General features: G+C 47.9%; 1 protein-coding gene and 1 long non-coding RNA gene across 3 annotated transcripts in view; both read right to left on the bottom strand.

Moving 5' to 3' along the window:
• The window catches only part of LOC144817764 (C-type lectin domain family 4 member F-like), a 484,664-nt gene that overhangs the window by 3,542 nt on the left and 461,127 nt on the right, over positions 1–19,995 (bottom strand). Inside the window, exon 6 of one of the 2 annotated variants that reach the window (XM_078674558.1) lies at positions 7,768–7,877. In XM_078674558.1, the coding sequence (XP_078530684.1) occupies positions 7,768–7,877 (110 nt within the window). Of the gene's footprint in view, positions 1–7,763; positions 7,878–19,995 lie in introns of both variants that reach the window. The other variant, XM_078674561.1, reaches the window with a different exon arrangement.
• Positions 16,662–19,995, bottom strand: part of LOC144817765 (uncharacterized) — a 132,484-nt gene continuing 129,150 nt past the window's right edge. Inside the window, exon 3 of the long non-coding RNA XR_013606975.1 lies at positions 16,662–16,771. This is a non-coding gene — a long non-coding RNA (uncharacterized LOC144817765). The remainder of the gene's footprint in view (positions 16,772–19,995) is intronic.

The following is a 19,995-nucleotide window of genomic DNA, read 5'->3' on the forward strand; positions in this document are numbered from 1 at the left end:
TTCTATCAAAACAGTTAAATAGAGGCAGTTGAACAGGAAAAAAGTCCCTAAACGGAAGCAGACAAGTCCTAGGGCTGATCTCGAGGGCCAACAAAGTACATAAACATATAAGTATATCCCAAAGTATATACAAGAGGTCTTGAATGCTTGACCTAAAAACCTATATTATGTTTGACATCGCTACATGTATAAAAATAATCTAGGCCACAAATAGGGTGCACAAGACAACTGACTAGCTCTAAGTTAACTGAAAGCACTGCTGCTAGGATGGAGCAAATATAAATGTTTTCAAAATTCACTTTCAGTAAATAGCTCTCGATGCAATGATATAATCTGAAGTGCTAATGTGAAACATTTCTACATTTTAAGAAAATACACTTTTTGAATTTTAAACGACTTTATCCTATTTTTACATGGTGTTTGTTGTACAATTTACATCCAAACATGTTAATAACTCTATATACAGCAGATACTGGGCACACGTAAGGTATACAAAACTTATGAGTGATTTAGTTGGTTGAGACAAAACAAGAGACACCAGTTTGTATGGTGAAAACAATATATTAAACTTTATATACGTCTTCTTTCTTTTGAGTATTTACAGAACGCCAGCCGACGTGTGTTTCATCACCAGGGCAGTGCCTGTGACTCATCAGGGCTGAAAACGGCGCTTGTAATCAGGGCGGTGGAAATTGTGGTAAGAGTCAAAATCACGGGTTGGTAGTAGAAGTGATCATCTCCTGATCACTTCTATCGGACAAGACGAGAATCCACATCATTTTCTAAAGGAGATATCGCGACAGTCATACACGACTGTGCGAGCAAGTTACCCGTTTCAATATTTTACATTGCCCTGGAAGGGGATTACCTTATCGGCAAAAATCCCTGCTTTAACCAGCCATCCTTCAACTTTATAACACTCTAAACTGGTAACTCATCGTAACTGAACTTTTGAAGATTCCTACCTGCTGTTGAACCGCCCTGCCTGTTTTGGTGGAGCCGTGACTCATCAGCACGACACCTTCACCCGACTGTGCCAATGGATCGACTGCACTTGTCCCGCCTGCGATCTTGATGGAGGGGATCTACTGAGGTGATCTACTGCGACGGAGCTGCGCCACCAGCGCACAAGATGCCGTTGGGCCTTCTCGCTGTGCTCACTGGGGACAAAGGCTCTGCCGATCACTGATACCGGGGAGAGACGTCCCCTGCCAGCCGACCCCTACCCTCTGCTCACAAAGCCGATTTGCCCCTACGGACATGTCCTCGCCAGCCTGACTGCCTTCCATCTGAGACTAAGACCCTGCCACCTTCTGCGCCTTCGACTTGGGCCTTATGACTGGAACTCTTGTTGGGACCTGGTTCTGTGGCTGCCATGGCAAAGTTGGTCTGAGATCCACCACCATCTTGGCCTACAATGCGGTCATTTAGCCTGAAGCTCCTGGAGCAGGGCAGCTCCAAGCGAGACACGGAAAGGTAGGTCGCCAACCGGGCTGATCTCCTTGACCTGATGGTCATCTTGGCCCAGGCTCCAGCTGATATCCCCGGTTCGTCTGTGACACTGCTCCCCGCTGTCCCCCTGCTCGTCTCGGCAGCCGGGAGACAGCCACTGCTGACTACTGCCTCGACCCTGTGCGCTGCCCTAGGCATGGGGCTGCTCCGGATTTCCTTTTTCCACCTGCCCTCTGGCCCCTTTCCACTTCATTGAAGCTGAGGCTGAAGATCGCTCCGCGACTAGCTGGATGCGGCCCGGCCCGCTGCTTCTCATGAGGGGCCGCTTTTGGGCTCTGCTATCATATGCGACCCTACCTCGAGTCGCGGTCGACGGCACTGGCAATGTCGAATGGTTGGATGTCGGTGACCATCCTCGCGATGCTCTACCCACTGTGTTCCTTCGGCCCCCTGTGAGGTCGGGGCTCTGAGCCCCCAGCCTCTTCCCGTGTTTAATCTGTGGGACTTAAGGAGAGCGCTGGGCCCACCGATGTCCCCTCACCCTGCTGCACCACGCCGGTATAACTACGCTTCTCTAAGCCCTCAGCCCCCTGGTGTGCCTCCAGCCGTTTCCGAGAGGTGCCGTATGGCCCAGGGCATCGGCTTTGAGACTCTGGTGCCCATGATCGATCGCTCCCGCCTCCTGCTGCTGCGGGGATCACGGATCTTACATCTCTGATGCGAGATCTGTCTGCTCTCAATCTGAGGATTGGGATTAATGGCCTCATTCTTGAATTTCCCTCCACATGCTGATGTTGGGGAAAGTGCCCTATGAATGACTTCAGATCCCTGTCCCCTTGCAGTACTGAAATCTCTAAAATGGCCACCCCACCTCTCTGAACATCTGGGTTGAGTGCCTGACCCCTTCCACTTTTAATGACCCCTCCCTCTCTCTAAAATGGTTGCCCCCTGCTCTTCTCTCGAATAACTTGGTTTATTGTTTGACCCCACTACCACTCTTCTAGTACTGTCTCTCTAAAATGGCTGCTCCCGGCTCACTAGTGCTACAGTTAATCTGACGCATGACCCCAGTGCCACACTCTCCTAAACACTATAATGGGACCTAGCACATGACCACTATCCAGCATATCCCTGATCTCTCCATTAAGAGGCTCCTGGGTATCAAGGGTTGTAAACAGCTGCCCGCTCCTCACTACAATAGCTTGGCTGATTGCTTGACCCTACTTCCCCAATAAATCTGATCTCTCTTTAGAACTAACAGCGCCCTACTAATATATGTGTGGGAAGATTCCCTAATCGGGACAACTTTAGTGGACAACTGCTGTAATCCCCATGCCCAGTTCAAAGATGCAACCCCAGGCCATATTAGTAGACCGCTCCTCCTGCAGAGCTCCTACTGAGTTCCACCATGGTGACACCATAAAGTCATGTCCATGCCATACCTCAGTACTTGACCTAGCTAATCCGACCGTGCCTAAATTAAGGTACACCCTCAAGACACACCATCTGGATGGATCACTCTGTGGACACCTGCTCATTCCTACCTCACTGCCAAACCATGTATCCTAAGCTCTGTCCTCCATGACCACCCTTACACAGTGCAGTATTGACTCCAGACTTGAAAAGTTTGGCACTAACAGCGACACAATTATCTATCCGACCAACCACTCCAAAAATGCTACTAAAACCCTGAAACATAGACTTCTCAAAGCAAACCCAGAAACCCTTATCTCTGACCTCTACCTCTGTCTAATAAAAGGTACTATTACAAGCGACCTGATCTTCTACACTAAAAGAAGAGCTCAGTGAAGATTGACGTTCCACTCCCTACTCAGAATCACCTCGGCCAAAAAAATCCCCTCGCGGTCTGTGACTTTTGGCTACAAAGTCTCCAGCATTTAGAGAAAATGCCACAATATAAATCTACAACAATGGGACTATACTAATTCAGGCCACCAATCGCAACCTAGTCATCTTTGGTGAAAGATTTGTCCTCTTTAAAAGATATTTGGTCACTAGTGACTCCCCTGTTTAATCTAGGTATGCACTTCCCCTTACCCCGTCTCAGGAGCTCACTGATCCCTCGCTAACCGAGGACTGCCTCACCTACACCGATCAACACACACAGGACTATAGTTCCTCCAACCCCAGGCTCCCCTAACTCACCCATCCTGCCACGACCTGCCCCAACTATTGGCAGTAATCATGGAGCATTTGTTATTCCTCGTTCTGACCACCTCTAAGACCCTTCCCCCACCCCCTCTCCCAACAGCCCTTGCCTATATAACTCCCTCCCGCAACAGCAGGCCTGCCCACTTTCCAAAAGGAACTCATCTACCCTCCCTTCCTCTACCCATTGCCCACTATCCTTGCGTGCCTGTACATCAGAGAGGAAATTCTCCATTAGCGTATGTCCTCCATAACCCCGTCCGCCTGCCCTGTTCTCTCTTCCGCCCTTCCCACAGACCAACCCTCCACCTCACCTCCACGTGACCCATAATGCATACTCAGATACTGCTGAAAAGCTCAAGACAATAAACCAGGAACTTCTAACTCACAAAACGTTCATCCAAAAACTCATTAAGTACACCGAAGAGCTAGCCCTTGACCTCTCTTCCAACATGTCCACACATTTCATCCCTCATCTCTCTCCCAACAGGAAATCACGGGAGATCCCCATATGATCCAGCTGAAACCACCTGCCCAGAATTGGAATACCACTCCCTACCCCAATGCCCTATCTAGACCTGCCGGATCCAAAAATCCTTTTTCAGAACCTGAAATTCTCTCCCTCCTCCTTGAGTACACCTCTCCTCAGTCTGCCATCTCAGCCACTACTAGATCCTCACAAACAGCCCCACTAATTGCCCCTAGCTCGACATTCCCTAAAGATGGTTATGCGGAACCCATCCAATGCATCACACCCAACCCTCATAGAGCTCTAAGACTCAACACCAATTCCATAAACATTAATAGCCTCATGCAGATCCACACTACACAACCCACACTCACAGACACCCTGCATAAATCACACCTGAAATACATGTTACTTAACTGTAGATCAGCTATGAAAACTGCCACAGACCTTGCTGATCTCATCCTTACCCAAGAACTGGACCTCCTTATCCTCAGAAACATGGCTTAACAAATCCTCTGGCCCTATCCTTGACTTTTTAGTCCCTCCCAGTCACAACATTATCAGACTAAACCGAGTTAGGAAAATGGGAGGGGGCACAGACTGTATTTTCCACAACTCTCTCACAGCAAAACAGTCCCCTTCAGCCAATCTCTCATCCTGTGAATACTTATGCATCAATATCACTAGCACACACAGACCCTTGCACAGCCTCACATCTTCTACCACCCCCAGGTGATAAACTCCCTCTAATTGAACAAACTATGTAAACCATCTCCTCCAACCTGGGCCGACACTGCCCCCAGATCTTCCTTGGTGACCTCAATCTCCACTGGAATGATCCACATGATCAGGTGGTTACATCCCTCAAAAATGTCCTAACCAATCTCTCACTGACCCAATTCTGTGACAGCCCCACACACAACCTAGGCTTGACACTGGATCTATTCATCTCCAACCACAACTCCATCCATCTTGAATCCATTCTCCCCTGTGACTGGTCTGACCATCACTATATCAACTTCCTGATTCTTGAAAGTTAGAACCACAAAAGTACACAACCACTAAAACGGCGCCCTCCCAGTTAGAGATGGAAAACTCAGAGCCATCCCCCCACCCCCTTGGTAGGATGCACAGTCTAATCCCCGGTCCTTGGCATCACCTACCCCGAGAGCGCTAGCCGGGGTATGAGCAGGCAGCGCACTGAAGAGGAGCTTGTGAGGAGCAACGCTAACTAGTACTGGTGCTGACTAGCCATACACTAAATCTGTCTAACGTAAAAGTTATATTCATGACACGCACCAGGTGGCTTAAGCCCCCACCAAAGTAGCTGTGAATTAAATATCTATAAAGTTAAAGCAGCTTTGTACCGAATGTTTTCCAAATGCAGATGTTTCATAAATACATGCTGGCCACTGATATCCTCCTGTACACATCTTGTGCTCAGTGCCAGAGCAGGGGAAACATAGGTTTCAGCTCTGTGGGACAATTCCATACACCAAAGCCCACCCGTACAACATCGTTCTGACAAATTCGACATGTTGAGGTGCATGGCATTGATCCTTTCAGGGACACGCATCGATGAGCAGAAAGCGGCCTCTTTAGCATCTTTCGCTCCCTTGCTCCGGGACAGACATATCAAATGAGAGTCAATCCCACACAACACAGTAGAAACCAACACGGTAATACCTGCTGCTCGGTTCACCTTCCGTCTGTTTGTCTTATCAAGAGCAGGACCAGAGGCAGCTTAAACAGCACCGTGATTTACCCATATGAAGGGGACCACAGGTTCTGGATTGACTAAGGCCCCGCTACCGCTCTCAGCAGCCGAACACAGGTACAGGTTTGACTTCTGGCGAAGACAGCCACCCGGCCTGATTATGCATCAGGAACACGTCGCTTCTTGTGCCTCAGAAAGCCTGCCCTGATAGCACTGAAGGCTGTGATTGGCTGAGAGTGACAGCGAGCATGGTCCCATTGGTTACTGCAAAAACAAGCATTTGCAATGTAATAGGACTCGCATTTCCATGAGACCTATTGTATTGGAAACAGCAGTGCGGGCAGGTGACAAGGCACGGGGGGTGTGTGAAAAGGCATTGGACTGCAGGAGTGGGGCACAGGAATAAACTATCTGTGCAATAAAGGGGCACTAGCCATGGAAGGACACAAACGACGACATGGCCATCATTAGGAGGGACTAACAAGCCTATAACCAATCAGAAGGCAGCATTTAAGACACAAGCCAATGAAAATGAGAGGTGGAAAGTGGGTGGAGCTTCTACGAAGCTTCCACGCTTACTGTATACTGCATCCCTTGTAAAGAAAAAGGCAGGAGAGGCGAATGAACAAGGATTGACAAAGCCAATAGGTCTCACTGATTTTAAAAAAGCAGTGGTATTCACATTTTCATGCCCTAAGCTGCAATTGTCACATTCCTAATGCTGGCTTCAGTACCCCTTTTTGTCAAAATCACCACCTGGGAGCAAGTGCGTGATATAAACACTGTAGAGGTGTAGGCAGCATACATAGGTTAGTTTAAGTACAGTGACACCAAGAAGCTATTTAGTGATGGTGCGCTTTACAAATAAAAACAAGTGGTGGTATAAACAATAGGTCTTGCCTTCATAAGTCAAGCCATACTTGTATTTTTTTTATCTACATACTTGAAGGAAAGTAAACTCATACCTTTAGATACTTTAAAGGAAAATGCTTTCTATTTACTTTCCACTTGACAAGGAACTGGGAAATTTGCTACACCCTTTTGGTGCACAACAGCAGCCCAGGGTGCAGATTTCTGGACCTCCATTAAAAGAGACATCTTTTCAGGCGCTCTAATTACACCTCCTGCCTCAAATACACTGGATTCAGCAGCCTCCTCCTTCCTTAGCACCAGCAATGTGGCCTTTGTGAGTCAAGGTCAGGGCCTTATTGTAAGGGACTGGTTTCCTGATCTGAGCCAAGAAACAATACAAATCATACAATAAAGTATGGAAAAGAAGCTATGCACCAGGGAAGGGACAAATACAATAATGCATGTGAAGCGAGCAAATAGGATAGACAAGAAAACCAACCAACAGTAAGCTATTGGCGGACCCTAAAACGACTCTAAGGGGTCCATTAGGATGGCTGCCAGCATGACGGGGGCAATCCGCCCGCCATCCTTCCCTGTATTCCCCCCCCGCCATATTAGAATGGCGGGGGGGACCACGGCGGAGCAAAACACCGCCTGCCACTTTTCCGCCCCGGTCGCATTGCGGCCGGGGCGGAAAAGGATTAATATGGTGGCGGTGTCTATCAGACACCGCCAGCCATATTACAATGGTCATTTGACAATGCCTTTCCGTGGCGGCAATGCCGCCACTGAAAGGCATGCGGTCTTCACTCTGGATCCTAATGGCACCCCCGGGACCCCCACCCTTATGGCGGGCGGTCCCGATTTACGATGGGATGAGTCCCTAAGTATTTGTATTGTACACAATCGTTCCTTTACCAGCTAAAAAAAGCCAGTAGGCAAGACCTACTTAATATGTTCTCATTAAAGCATGTCACATGGTCACACCTCCAAGCATCTAAATCTGTGAAATATCAACCACCTCAAATAAAGTACATATTAAAAGCATGTTCAGTACGTTAATTGGAGCATATTATAGGATTAATAGGCAAGAATCAGAAATACCTACAATGGTTCTTTGTATGCTGATCCATCAACATAATACCAGTGTCCACCTGGTTTTTCATTTGTAAGACCAATCCAGTATTTGTTTTGTCCTCTCATGGACGCCAGGTATAACTACAAGAAAAGATTGAAGCACTGTTCATATTGGTGAAAGAAATTCCTTAAAACTAATCATGTATTAAATCAATATAAAAACGTATGGATCAAATTTTTTACAGAATTTCTTCAATTTCTAAAGTGCAATTTGATACTATACTGGACCTGCCTTGGCTTTGATTTTTTGTAAAGATTCCTTAAAGTTATTTGTTCCATAATACACACATATTTGTTTTAAGCAACAATTTCTAAATACAGTAAAATGCACTTCTCATCCTCAACAACATTGCTCATACAGATACACATGGGGCAGTAACTAATTTCCCACAAATAAAACACGCTTTGGCAAAGTCAATTCAATGTAATTCAATATTACTTTATTCAAATATAATAATATCCATAATAGAATCATAAAAGTAATATATTTGTTCCATTTTAAAAACATTGCACTCTCGTTCTTATTGCATTTATTAAGATCCGATTAATTGCATGTAAGCAAACTATGATTATATCGACAGCTACATCTAATGGCCATATCTTTGTTCTAAATAAAGGCATCTACATATACAAAGCTAAAGATACACTGCGTTTAGGCCCATATACTTTATAATAAATTAAAAAGACTCTACCAAATAAGACTATCAAGAGAACACATACTAATATGGCTAAAAGCTTCTTGAGCATATATATAGTGCAGCCTCATAGGACATAACTTCTAAGGGGCCGATTCCGATGTCATTTGAAAAGGATCCAAATGGGATTCAGTTTTGCAGAATCTGATTCGGAACCTTATTTCTGAATGAATCGCACACATTTCCGAATGACCGATTACGATGCCCGGAAACCGTTGAAGCAGTCCAAATCGATTTTGAAAGGCATTCAGACAGCCCGAGTCTCTCAGAGCCGATTTGTACAGCTATATGGACATGTTTTCTGGATGGGGGATTACGATGAACGATTCTGGCAGCCTTCCGATTTGGTTTGCCTGACACGAAACAGCTGTTGGAATCTGTATTTGGGGGCTCGTTGTGGGGCCCTCTTCACCCAGAGGTGTACGAATGGGGCTCTTTGGGTACCCAAGGGAACCCTCTTCGTCACCATGCACAATGTGGCAGGCACCATGGGGTGCCCGCCACAGGGTAGAAGGTTTTCCACAAACACGCCTTTTTTCAGTGGGAGCCTGTGTTCTCGTTCGGAACACAGACTCCCATTAAAGTCAATGCGAGTCCAACCGAACGATGGTGGGTAGCATCGTAATCGGTTGTCCGGACTCGCAGAACCCTAGTCTTTCAGAAACAAGTCCGAGACCAATTAGTTCGGAACAGTTTCCTAACGACATCGGAATCGGCCTTAAGTGTGCAAGATTTTCCTTCTATCAAAAGCAGATATAATATATGAGGTGAAAAGTCAGAGTGTGTCGAGTGGAGCGTGAAAAGCAGAGTAAAAGAAAAAAGTCAAAGAAGGGGAATATCCCTTGTTGGAACTAGAACCCTCACACATCCAGCAAGCTAGATGTCATGCTTCATCATATGGGTTCTGCTCCTCGTCAGACTGGCGATGCAATGTCTGACGGGCACCCGTAAAGGGGCTCTTTATCGGAGATCTTTTGTTCCAGCCATATGGTGCATGCGGGTGTGAGGGAAGAAAAGGGGTGTAGTCGTAAGAGAGTGGTGAATTAAAAAAGGTGGGTCAGTCCACAATTAATTTTATTCGTGTGGCTAACGCCCTTAATTTAAAATGGTGGGAGGGGAGATATGTGCTAGGAAAGTACAAAGCAAAATACCTACAACCCCCTGGTCAGGTCAACATGTTTCTTGCCAGGATGGCAATTCGTCAGGACCTTTGTGAGACGTACTACACAGTGAAAAAATTGGTGTTCATACAACCTTAAACCTTGAGGTCGTATTAGGGCAGGCACAGAGGTCCTGCTGAGTAGGAGTGACCTAGAAGGAAATGCATAATAAAACAATGATTGAGGTTCTATTGTACATGGTCACATCAACAAAACGCTCAAAGACACACTCGTGACTGTAAGGGACAGTGACTGCAAATGACTGTACTGGGATTGACAGATACCTTTACAAGGGGAACAGACATTGATGCAGATTAGTTTATGAAAACGCTAAACAGGAGGAAAGTGAGATGCCCAGTGTCAGATCTTACCCTAAGGGAGATCCAAAGGTGCTCCGCAGTCTGCTCTAGTGGGACCTGCACGCGTAGGTCAGGAACCTAAAAAAAGGGGGGGGAAGAGAGCGTCGATATGGAGCATAAGGGGTCACTCGCCAGTGTGATGGTAATAACCCGTAATGGGTCAAGACTCATAGAGTGGAAATTGCCGATGGGGTAGAGATGAACCAAGCAGGTCATTAGCGCGCCAAAGCAGTCACGCGGAAACAAGTAAACCTGAGGCTTCAACGTACGTCAAAGTGAGCACCCAAACACCGGATCGGCGCAGGCTGTCCCCGCGCACCCAAAAGGGAATCGTTGGTGAGCAGGTACTGGCCACGGTCAAAACTGCGTTCAGGGCACAACCAAAGCATACGTAAGAGTGTGCCAACAGAGACAAACCTCGCGTCCAAGGGACTGCGTCGGATCACCGTAGGTCAGTGATCGCCCCCCGTCCCATCGGCAATACCGCACCCGGCATGTCTCGAAGCCGGCTGGGATCACGAGGCGGGAGCATGTAGCAGAAAATTCCAAGCAGACTTACCCGGTTGGCGTGCGGTCAGCGCCGCTAACACCTACCCCCACAGTCTGGTCAGGACAGAGCAGCTGGTGAAGCAGCCGTCGTCCATACGGAGTATAAGTAGTTCCTGTCTCGCCAAGTCCGCGTGGGGGCTGGGCTTCAACGGAAGGCTGCGCATGCGTCGGAGTGGGGTGCTCCAGAATGCTACAACGAAGCCGTCAGTGGTGCCAGTAGCACAAAAGAGGCCACCATCTTAGGTGTGGGTCGGCAGTGGATTCATTGCACCGTGTAGTTGAAGTGACAGCATGGAGTACAGATTTAATGCAACAGTGTCGACCATGGAATCGAGTCGTTCAGGCCACATATATCAAGTTGGAGGCGATGAACCCATCTCTGTTTGATTCTGAACAGTGCCTGTTGTGAGATGAGGGGGTGGGATTCCAAGACTAGCCAGCGTATGTTGTCTGCCTGATGGCCCTGCTGAGTGAAGTGTTCATATAGCTTGGTGCGTGTCTTGAGACATCTAATGTTGCTCTTGTGCTCCATTATGCGTATTTTCACTTGTCTCATGGTTATTCCAAGATAGTGCTTGTTGCAAGGGCACGTAATGAGATAAATGCATCTGGTACTGTTACAATTGGTATGTCTACGTAGCTGCCAATTAAAGGTCTCGGTGAGCATAATCTCCTTAAAAGGTCGAGTCTGGGGACACACAACGCAGCCCCCACAAGGGAAGTGTCCTGTCACTGGAGGGAGGTCCCATAAAGTACTTTGACTCTTGGTAATTTGTTTCTTGGGCTGTGTGTGAATGAGGGAATCCTTGAGGTTAGCCGTTCTTTTGAACGCAAACCTCGGGGGAGGAAGATTCAGACCACTGGAGTTGATAATGTGCCAATGTTTGTTTATGGTTTTCTTTATATGGTCTGAGTTTCTTGTAAAGGAGGTGACACACGTGATCAAATCATCAGATTCATTTAGGTTTGTCTCCAGTAGTGCGTCCCTGGGGTTATTCAGAGCTCGTTTGCGAGAATTATACACAAGACGAGCCGGGTAACCTCTATCCTGTAGTTTATGTTGTAGGATAGTTGCCTCATGATTGAAGTCAGTTCTCTCTGTGCAATTTCTACGTACCCGGAGGAACTGTCCGAATGGCAGGTTGTCCCTCAGAGCTTTTGGATGGTGGCTCCCGTAGAGGAGGAGACTGTTCCTATCTGTACTTTTGCGATAGAGAGTGGTCTTCAACCCGTCCGGGTTGAGACTACTACTGAGGTCAAGGAAGGGGATAGTGGAATCTGATATCGTGCCCGTGAACTTGAGGAAGGGATTCTGCAGATTCATCCATGTACAGAAGGACTCACAGGAGGTGCGGTCTCCTTTCCATAGTACGAGAATATCGTCTATGTATCTGCGCCACACAGTAAGGTTGTCTCGTAGGGGTTATTAGGGGAGATGATTACATTCTCTTCAAATGTAGACATGTAGATACAGGCCAAGCTTGGAGCAAATGTAGAACCCATCGAGGTACCTCTGATTTGGTGGTAGAGCTGGGTACCATACTGGAAAAAGTTTTCAGTTAATGCTATGGTTGCGCATGCCAGTTCACTGTGTAGTACGTCTCACAAAGGTCCTGACGAATTGCCATCCTGGCAAGAAACATGTTGACCTGACCAGGGGGTTGTAGGTATTTTGCTTTGTACTTTCCTAGCACATATCTCCCCTCCTACCATTTTAAATTAAGGGCGTTAGCCACACGAATAAAATTAATTGTGGACTGACCCACCTTTTTTAATTCACCACTCTCTTACGACTACACCCCTTTTCTTCCCTCACACCCGCATGCACCATATGGCTGGAACAAAAGATCTCCGATAAAGAGCCCCTTTACGGGTGCCCGTCAGACATTGCAGCGCCAGTCTGACGAGGAGCAGACCCCATATGATGAAGCATGACATCTAGATTGCTGGATGTGTGAGGGTTCTAGTTCCAACAAGGGATATTCCCCTTCTTTGACTTTTTTCTTTTACTCTGCTTTTCACGCTCCACTCGACACACTCTGACTTTTCACCACCCCACCTGGGGAACTTTGTACATTGCTTTGTAATTAGTCTCTCGGACACGTACACTGGACCCCGTTAAAAATTGTCCTTTTACGGTTCCTTTTGTTGGTATAATAATATATGAGGTAACAGAAAAGCAGATATCCACATTTTCCAGATAAAAACATACTGATAATTAATATATTTGCCAGTTTTAAAAATTGGTACGAAGTATTGTTTTCTAAAATCCTTACAAAAATTAGAAAACAGAATAAAGGATATTGAGCTTTGGATGTTTGACGCTGGTGAAAGGAAATGGACTCATCAATGCAGAAGATTCAAGGGCATATTATCAAGAACGGGCGTTACATTATCGCCGCTTTTATCGGCAGGAAACTGCCGATGAAGCGGCGATAATGTGCTTGATAATATGCTCTATGAATTCCAATCAAAGGCCATGTTAGATGTGAAGACATCTAACATGGGCTTCGATTGGAATTCATAGAGCATATTATCAAGCACATTAGCGGCGATAATGTGCTTGATAATATGCTCTATGAATTCCAATCGAAGGCCATGTTAGATGTGAAGACATCTAACATGGGCTTCGATTGGAATTCATAGAGCATATTATCAAGCACATTATCGCCGCTTTATCGGCAGTTTCCTGCTGATACAAGCGGCGATAATGTAACGCCCATTCTTGATAATATGCCCCTCAGTTCCTTGTAAATCTGCACCATAGTGCGCATCCGTTTGGCCAGGCCAAGATTGCCGGCCAATCCGTCATGCGCTCAAACCACTCCTCCCAAGCTCCTCTGACACCAGCCCTGCCTAATCGGAACCCAGCCCCGTAGCGAAGAAAAATAAAATGATAACAACAGGGTTATCATCACCTTATTTTTTTTTTCTGCTCTGAGAGCAGTGGGGCGATGCACCTCTGCCTTAGCAGAGGTGCCGCCCCTGATATCAAATACCACACTGCTTTATTTACTAATATAGAAAATTCCTCACCACCATGGAGGAGAGAACGCTTCACGACAAGAAACGACAACTATGCCTGATTCATCCTATGAAACCCGTTTATGTATGTTAATGTGTAAATTTAGTTGTATTATATCAAATGTTGTTAATTGTCACATACATATTTAACTGACATTATAGGAAAAAATATAGCGTAACACTTGTTTGTATAAGAAAGAAGGGAAGCAAATGTCACTGACAGAAAAGCCCAACAAACAATATAGGGGGTACAAAATTTACAGAGCTTCCTCTTGTGAAATCACATGAAACTTTGGGAAAATTAAGTGAAAGAGCAAAATATGGCATGTTGTGCTATGTTTTAGCGTTCAGAGCAACCCTTCATCCATTTTGTATCTAAGGACATAGGGGCATATTATCAAGGACCAGTGATAAAATTATCGCTGTTTTATCGGCAGGAAACTGCTGATAGAACGGCGATAATGGGCTTGATAATACGCCCTTGTTAAGTCCCATAGAAGCCCATGTCATGGTGTTAACATAGGCTTCTATGGGAATTAACAAGAGCGTATTATCAAGCCCATTATCGCCGTTTTATAGGCAGGAAACAGCGATAATTTTATCACTGGTCCTTGATAATATGCCCCCCATTTCCACGAAAGATAGCACTTTCAAATAATGCGACCAGCAGCTGCTCACCTTCTGTTCGTGTTGTCCCTGAGCTCGCATTTTTCCTGAAAATGGCTTCATTATGCACTTTGTGTTATTCCAGGGATTTTGTTTGGCAAGCAGAATATCAAAATGTCAAAAGGTACTCAAGATCACACCTAGGCACATAACATTTTACATGGGCCTTAAACAAAATTAGCAGAGTGTTCCTGAACAACTTCTTCTAATGTGATGACTAAAACATTTGGCACAATAGCAAAGGCAATAGATAGCAAGCCCAAAAATGGCAATACAAGTTAATTTAGTAAAACAAATAACACTCAATAGTGGAATTCTTAGGCTATTCAGAGAGAGCTATGATGCATGAGGTTGGAGGTAGGTAACGTTGTCTCCAGATTTGAGATTCCTAGATGTACTTTGAATAAGATGGCAAATTATGAGAACCATCTTTTCAGTCAGATTTTCAAAGGAAGAACTTCTACCCTCACATACCCAAGTACTCGGGTTTTGTGTGTGTATGACAGAGGGATAAGAAGGCAGAGACATGTGTGTCTAACTTAGTTTATGTGTCTTACTCTGTACATGCGAGGGTGTGGACACCACACTGAGGGAGCGATCAGTGCACCCATTGAGCAAGGGATTGCTGGACACAGGTTAATGGAGGCCTTGTACATACCGATTAAGGAGAAACAAGTTTATAAATGTGAGTGAGGGCTGTAAATGGGTTAGAGAGAAATTGGTGTATATAGTTTATAGCACTATATACACACAGGTAAGAAGGGCTAAAAACCCACATGTGTAGAGGTTACATATTCAGAGACAAAAATGAACTGTGTGCATGCAGGGGAAAGTGGGATTATGTGTATTGGTCCTGGCTCTGTTTGCAGGGTATTCCCAAATGTTTAGCCTTCTTCCACCTATTTTCTTCTAACCTGTCTTTGTTTTGTTTTAGGATTCTGGGCACTTTACCACTGCTAACCGGTGCTGAAATGCATGTGCTCTCGGTCTAAATTATATTGGTGATTGGTTTATCCATGATTGGCATATTTGATTTACTAGTAACTCCCTAGTACAGTGCACCAGGTGTACCCAGGGCCTGTAAATTAAAAGCTACTAGTGGGACTGCAGCACTGATGTGCCACCCACATGTGTAACCCTGCAACCAAGTCCCAGGACTGCCACTGCAGTGTCTGTGAGTGTAGTTTTAAACTGCCATTTCGACCTGGCAAGTTCACCCTCTTGCCAGGCACAAACCTTCCCTTTTACTACCTGAAAGTTACCTCCTAAGGTAGGGTCAAGGCAGCCGCATGGGCATCGTGCAGTGCATTTAAAAAGTAGGACCTGTGCAATTGTATTTTAGTTCTCCTGATAATAAAATACTGCTGCTTTCGTCTTTCACTGTTGAAAGGCCTATATCTCCAATAGGGTAACATGGGGATTGCCTTGAAATATCTTTTAAGTGTAACTTCCTATTGGGAGCAGATAAAGATTTGGAGTTTGGGGTCTCTGGACTCACAATTTAAAAATACATCTTTTGGTGAAGTTAGTTTTTAAATTGTGTGTTTGAAAATGCCGCTTTCAGAAAGTGGGCTTTTTTTTGCTTAACCATTCTGTGCCTCTGCCTGCCTGTTGAATACACATCTGAGTTGGATGACAGTTGGGCTCTTGTGAATTCACTCTCGACAGGCTCACAAAGGGAGCTGAGGTGTGCCTTGCATAACCTGATGGGCCATCATCAGGCTGATGAGCCTTCCTGAGGTAGAGTGGTGAGAGGAGTTGCCACTGACACCTGAATAGGACTGTGCCTGTCCCCACACAAAGCTGTCTCCACCACCTTTAGTGTGTTTGGAGCCAGGTCAGGGAAATGCAGGGTTTTGTGCACTACAAAAACTTTCCTTTGATGTTTGTCTGCTTCATAGGCAGAAAGGGGTATAAGTATTGGACCTCTGATATCCCAAAATCAGAAAATTTTAGACATTCTGCCAGGAAGAAGAACTGGATGCTGGCTTAACTCTTCGAACATTCTGTGATGTTCAGACAGCTCTGCCACTCCGTCTGGACTATCTACCTCATGGTGACGTCACCGTAACAATGACAAGCACCATTGGAGGGAAGACCACAGTACTTCTGCAGTGAATGCCGGCACGAATTTTCCATAGGAAGGTTAATGGTCACATGAATGTACAACATCGATCTAGCATTTCTGGCATGTCAAGGCAGCATAAAACTCTTACGCAGTGTCAAAGCCAATAGGTCTCGCGTTAATGTGCTAAGACCTGCAAACGTGTGCATGCTTGTGCATGCAAGCATTAGCACATAGAAGCCAGATAAATTAACTTTGCATTGTTTTCCCCACACCTGTGGTCTTCAGAGAGGGGCTCAAGCATTCTCCTTTTGACACATTGCAAGGAAAATAAACAAATGGTGCTCACCGGAGGGATCCTTGGCTGATGCAGTCAATAGGTTGCTTGTTTCAATAGAGTTGACCAGCTTCTTGGCTTCATGCTCAATGTCATTTAGATAAATCACCTTCCGAAAATCTAAGAGAACAAGCATAGGCTATCGATAAAACTTCTTGGAATATGTAAGCCTGTGTCAATTTAAATGACTGCTTATTGTTTAAAAAAAAATATATGCTTATTGTTTACCACACATTTTTGCCTAATCACATCTCTCAAAGCTGAAGGCGATTTTGGCAGAGACAGGGCACTGTTGGAGAGGGGGCATACAGGGGTTGAAGGGCTGAAAGAAGGATGGGCTCAGCTGTCCTCACGGCCTCCAGTCCCGGAGGCAGGGGCTGTGTGCTTAGACTCACCAATCAATCAATCAATCAGGTCATTTATAGAGCGCACTACTCACCCGTAGGGTCTCAAGGCGCTGGGGGGGGGGGGGGGTGCCGCTACTGCTCGAACAGCCAGGTCTTGAGCTTCTTCCTGAAGGAGAGGTGGTCTTGGGTCAGGCGCAGGTCGGTTGGGAGTGAGTTCCAGGTCTTGGCGGCCAGGTAGGAGAAGGACCTTCCTCCTGTTGTCGCTCTTCGGATGCGGGGGACGGCGGCGAGGGCGTGGCTGGTTGATCTGAGGAGGCGCTTGGGAGTGTAGAAGTTGATCCGGTTGTTGAGGTAGCTCGGGCCTTGGTCGTGTAGGGCTTTGTGCGCGTAGGTGAGGAGACGGAAGGTGATTCTCTTGTTGACCGGGAGCCAATGCAGGTCTCTTAGGTGTCCGGAGATGTGGCTGCGTCGGGGGATGTCGAGGATGAGTCTGGCCGAGGCGTTCTGGATCCGCTGGAGTCTCTTCTGGAGCTTGGCGGTGGTTCCGGCGTAGAGGGCGTTGCCGTAGTCCAGTCGGCTGGTGACGAGGGCCTGGGTGACCGTCTTCCTCGTCTCGGTGGGGATCCACCGGAAGATCTTACGTAGCATGCGCAGGATGTTGAAGCAAGACGAGGAGACGGCGTTTACTTGTCTGGTCATGGAGAGGGAGGAGTCCAGGATGAAGCCCAGGTTGCGTGCGTGGTCCGTTGGTTTAGGTGCGGTGCCCAGGGCGGGGGGCCACCAGGAGTCGTCCCAGGCGGAGGGCGAGGAGCCCAGGATGAGGACCTCCGTCTTGTCCGAGTTCAGTTTCAGGCGGCTGGTCGTCATCCATTCGGCTACCTCTCTCATCCCTTCGTGCAGGTTGGCTCTGGCGGTGGCGGGGTCGTTGGTCAGGGAGAGGATCAGCTGGGTGTCGTCGGCGTAGGAGATTATGTTGAGGTTGTGTTGGCGTGCGATGGCCGCGATGGGGCTCATGTAGACGTTGAAGAGGGTGGGGCTCAGTGAGGATCCTTGAGGGACCCCGCAGATGACTTTGGTGGCTTCTGACTTGTACGGTGGTAGGCGGACTCTCTGTGTTCCGTCGAGGAAGGAGGTGATCCATTCCAGTGCCTTGTCCTGGATTCCGATGTTGCCGAGGCGCTGTACTAGGGTGCGGTGGCAGACAGTGTCGAAAGCCGCGGAGAGGTCCAGGAGGATGAGGGCCGCTGTTTCTCCGTTGTCCATCAGAGTTCGTAAGTCATCGGTGGAAGCGATGAGGGCGGTCTCGGTGCTGTGGTTCGCTCGGAAGCCCGACTGTGAGGGGTCGAGGGATCCATTCGTCTCGAGGAAGGCGGCCAGCTGTTTGTTGACGGTCTTCTCGATGACTTTGGCCGGGAACGGGAGGAGCGAGATGGGACGGTAGTTCTTGAGGTCGGTGGGGTCTGCTGTGGGTTTCTTGAGAAGAGCGCTGAGTTCGGCGTGCTTCCAGCTTTCAGGGAAGGTGGCGGTGTCGAAGGAGGTGTTGATGATGTCCCGCAGGTGGGGTGCGATGACAGCGTCGGCCTTGTTGAAGACGTGGTGAGGGCAGGGGTCAGTCGGAGATCCGGAATGGATGGAGTTCATTGTGCGGATGGTGTCTTCGGTGCTGATCGGGGTCCAGGTGCGGAGGGTGGTGGTGGGAGGCGTTGTTGCGGTTGTGGCTTGCGTTGGTTGGTTGCTGAAGCTGTTGTGTATGTCCGCGATCTTGTTGTGGAAGTAGGAAGCGAGGGAGTTGCAGAGGTCTTGCGACGGGGTGATGTCACTGTTTCCGGCGTTGGGGTTGGAGAGCTCTTTCACGATGTTGAAGAGTTCCTTGCAGTTGTGTGCGTTGTTGTCCAGCCGGTCTTTGTATGTATTTTTCTTGGTGGCGCGGATCAGTTGGTGGTGTTTCCGGGTGGCGAGCTTGAGGGTGGTCATGTTGTCCGTGGTTGGTTCCCTTCTCCAGACTTTCTCGAGGGCTCGACAGTTCTTCTTGGAGCTCTTTAGTTCGTCGGTGAACCATGGTGTTTTTCTGCTGCAGGGTCTGCTGGGCGGGGTTCTCAGAGGGGCGAGTTCGTCCGCGCCGTTGTTGATCCACTTCGTGAGGTTGACGGCGGCCTGGCTGGGGTTCGCTGAGCTGGCGGAGAGGTGCTGGCTCAGGGAAGCGGTGAGCTGGTCGGCTGTGATCTTGTTCCAGCTTCTTCGGGCAACCTGTTGCTGGTGGTGGTGGATCGTTGTTCTTTTGAAGCTGAAGTGGACGCAGCTGTGGTCCGTCCAGTGGAGTCCTGTTGCGTGGCTGAAGGTGACGTCTTTGCTGGATGAGAAGACGGCGTCGAGTGTGTGTCCGGCGAGGTGGGTGGGGGTGGACACCAGTTGCTTGAGTCCGAGGTTGGCGAGGTTGTCGAGCAGGCTGATGGAGTTGCGGTCGCTGATGTTCTCCAGGTGGAAGTTGAGGTCCCCCAGGAGGATGTAGTCGGCGGAGGGGAGGGCATGTGGGCTGACGAAGTCGGCGATGTCCTCGCAGAATCGTGTGCGTGGTCCCGGGGGTCGATAGATCAGGGTGCCTCTGAGGGTGGTCTTCGGGTTGGTGTGGATCTGGAAGTGCAGGTGTTCAGCGGTGGTTAGGGTGTCGTCGGTGTTGGTTGTGATGCGGATGGTGTCTCTGTGGATGATGGCGATGCCTCCTCCCGTCAGGTTGGCGGTGCGGTCCCTCCGGATGATCTTGTAGCCCTCCGGGATGGCGATGGCGATGTCTGGGGCTGAGGAGGCGTTCATCCAGGTCTCGGTGAGGAAGGCAACGTCGGGGGCGGTGGTGTCGAGGAGGTTCCAGAGTTCTACGGCGTGTCTGTGGACGGAGCGGGTGTTGAGCAGGATGCACTTGAGGTGGTTGCTGCTGATGTTCGGCTTGGCGCGTGCTGGTGCAGGATGAGTCCGGGTGCAGGTGAACTTGCAGGCGTAGCA

This window comes from Lissotriton helveticus, chromosome 2_1 (assembly GCF_964261635.1).
Source record: "Lissotriton helveticus chromosome 2_1, aLisHel1.1, whole genome shotgun sequence".
Lineage (NCBI taxonomy): Eukaryota > Metazoa > Chordata > Amphibia > Caudata > Salamandridae > Lissotriton > Lissotriton helveticus.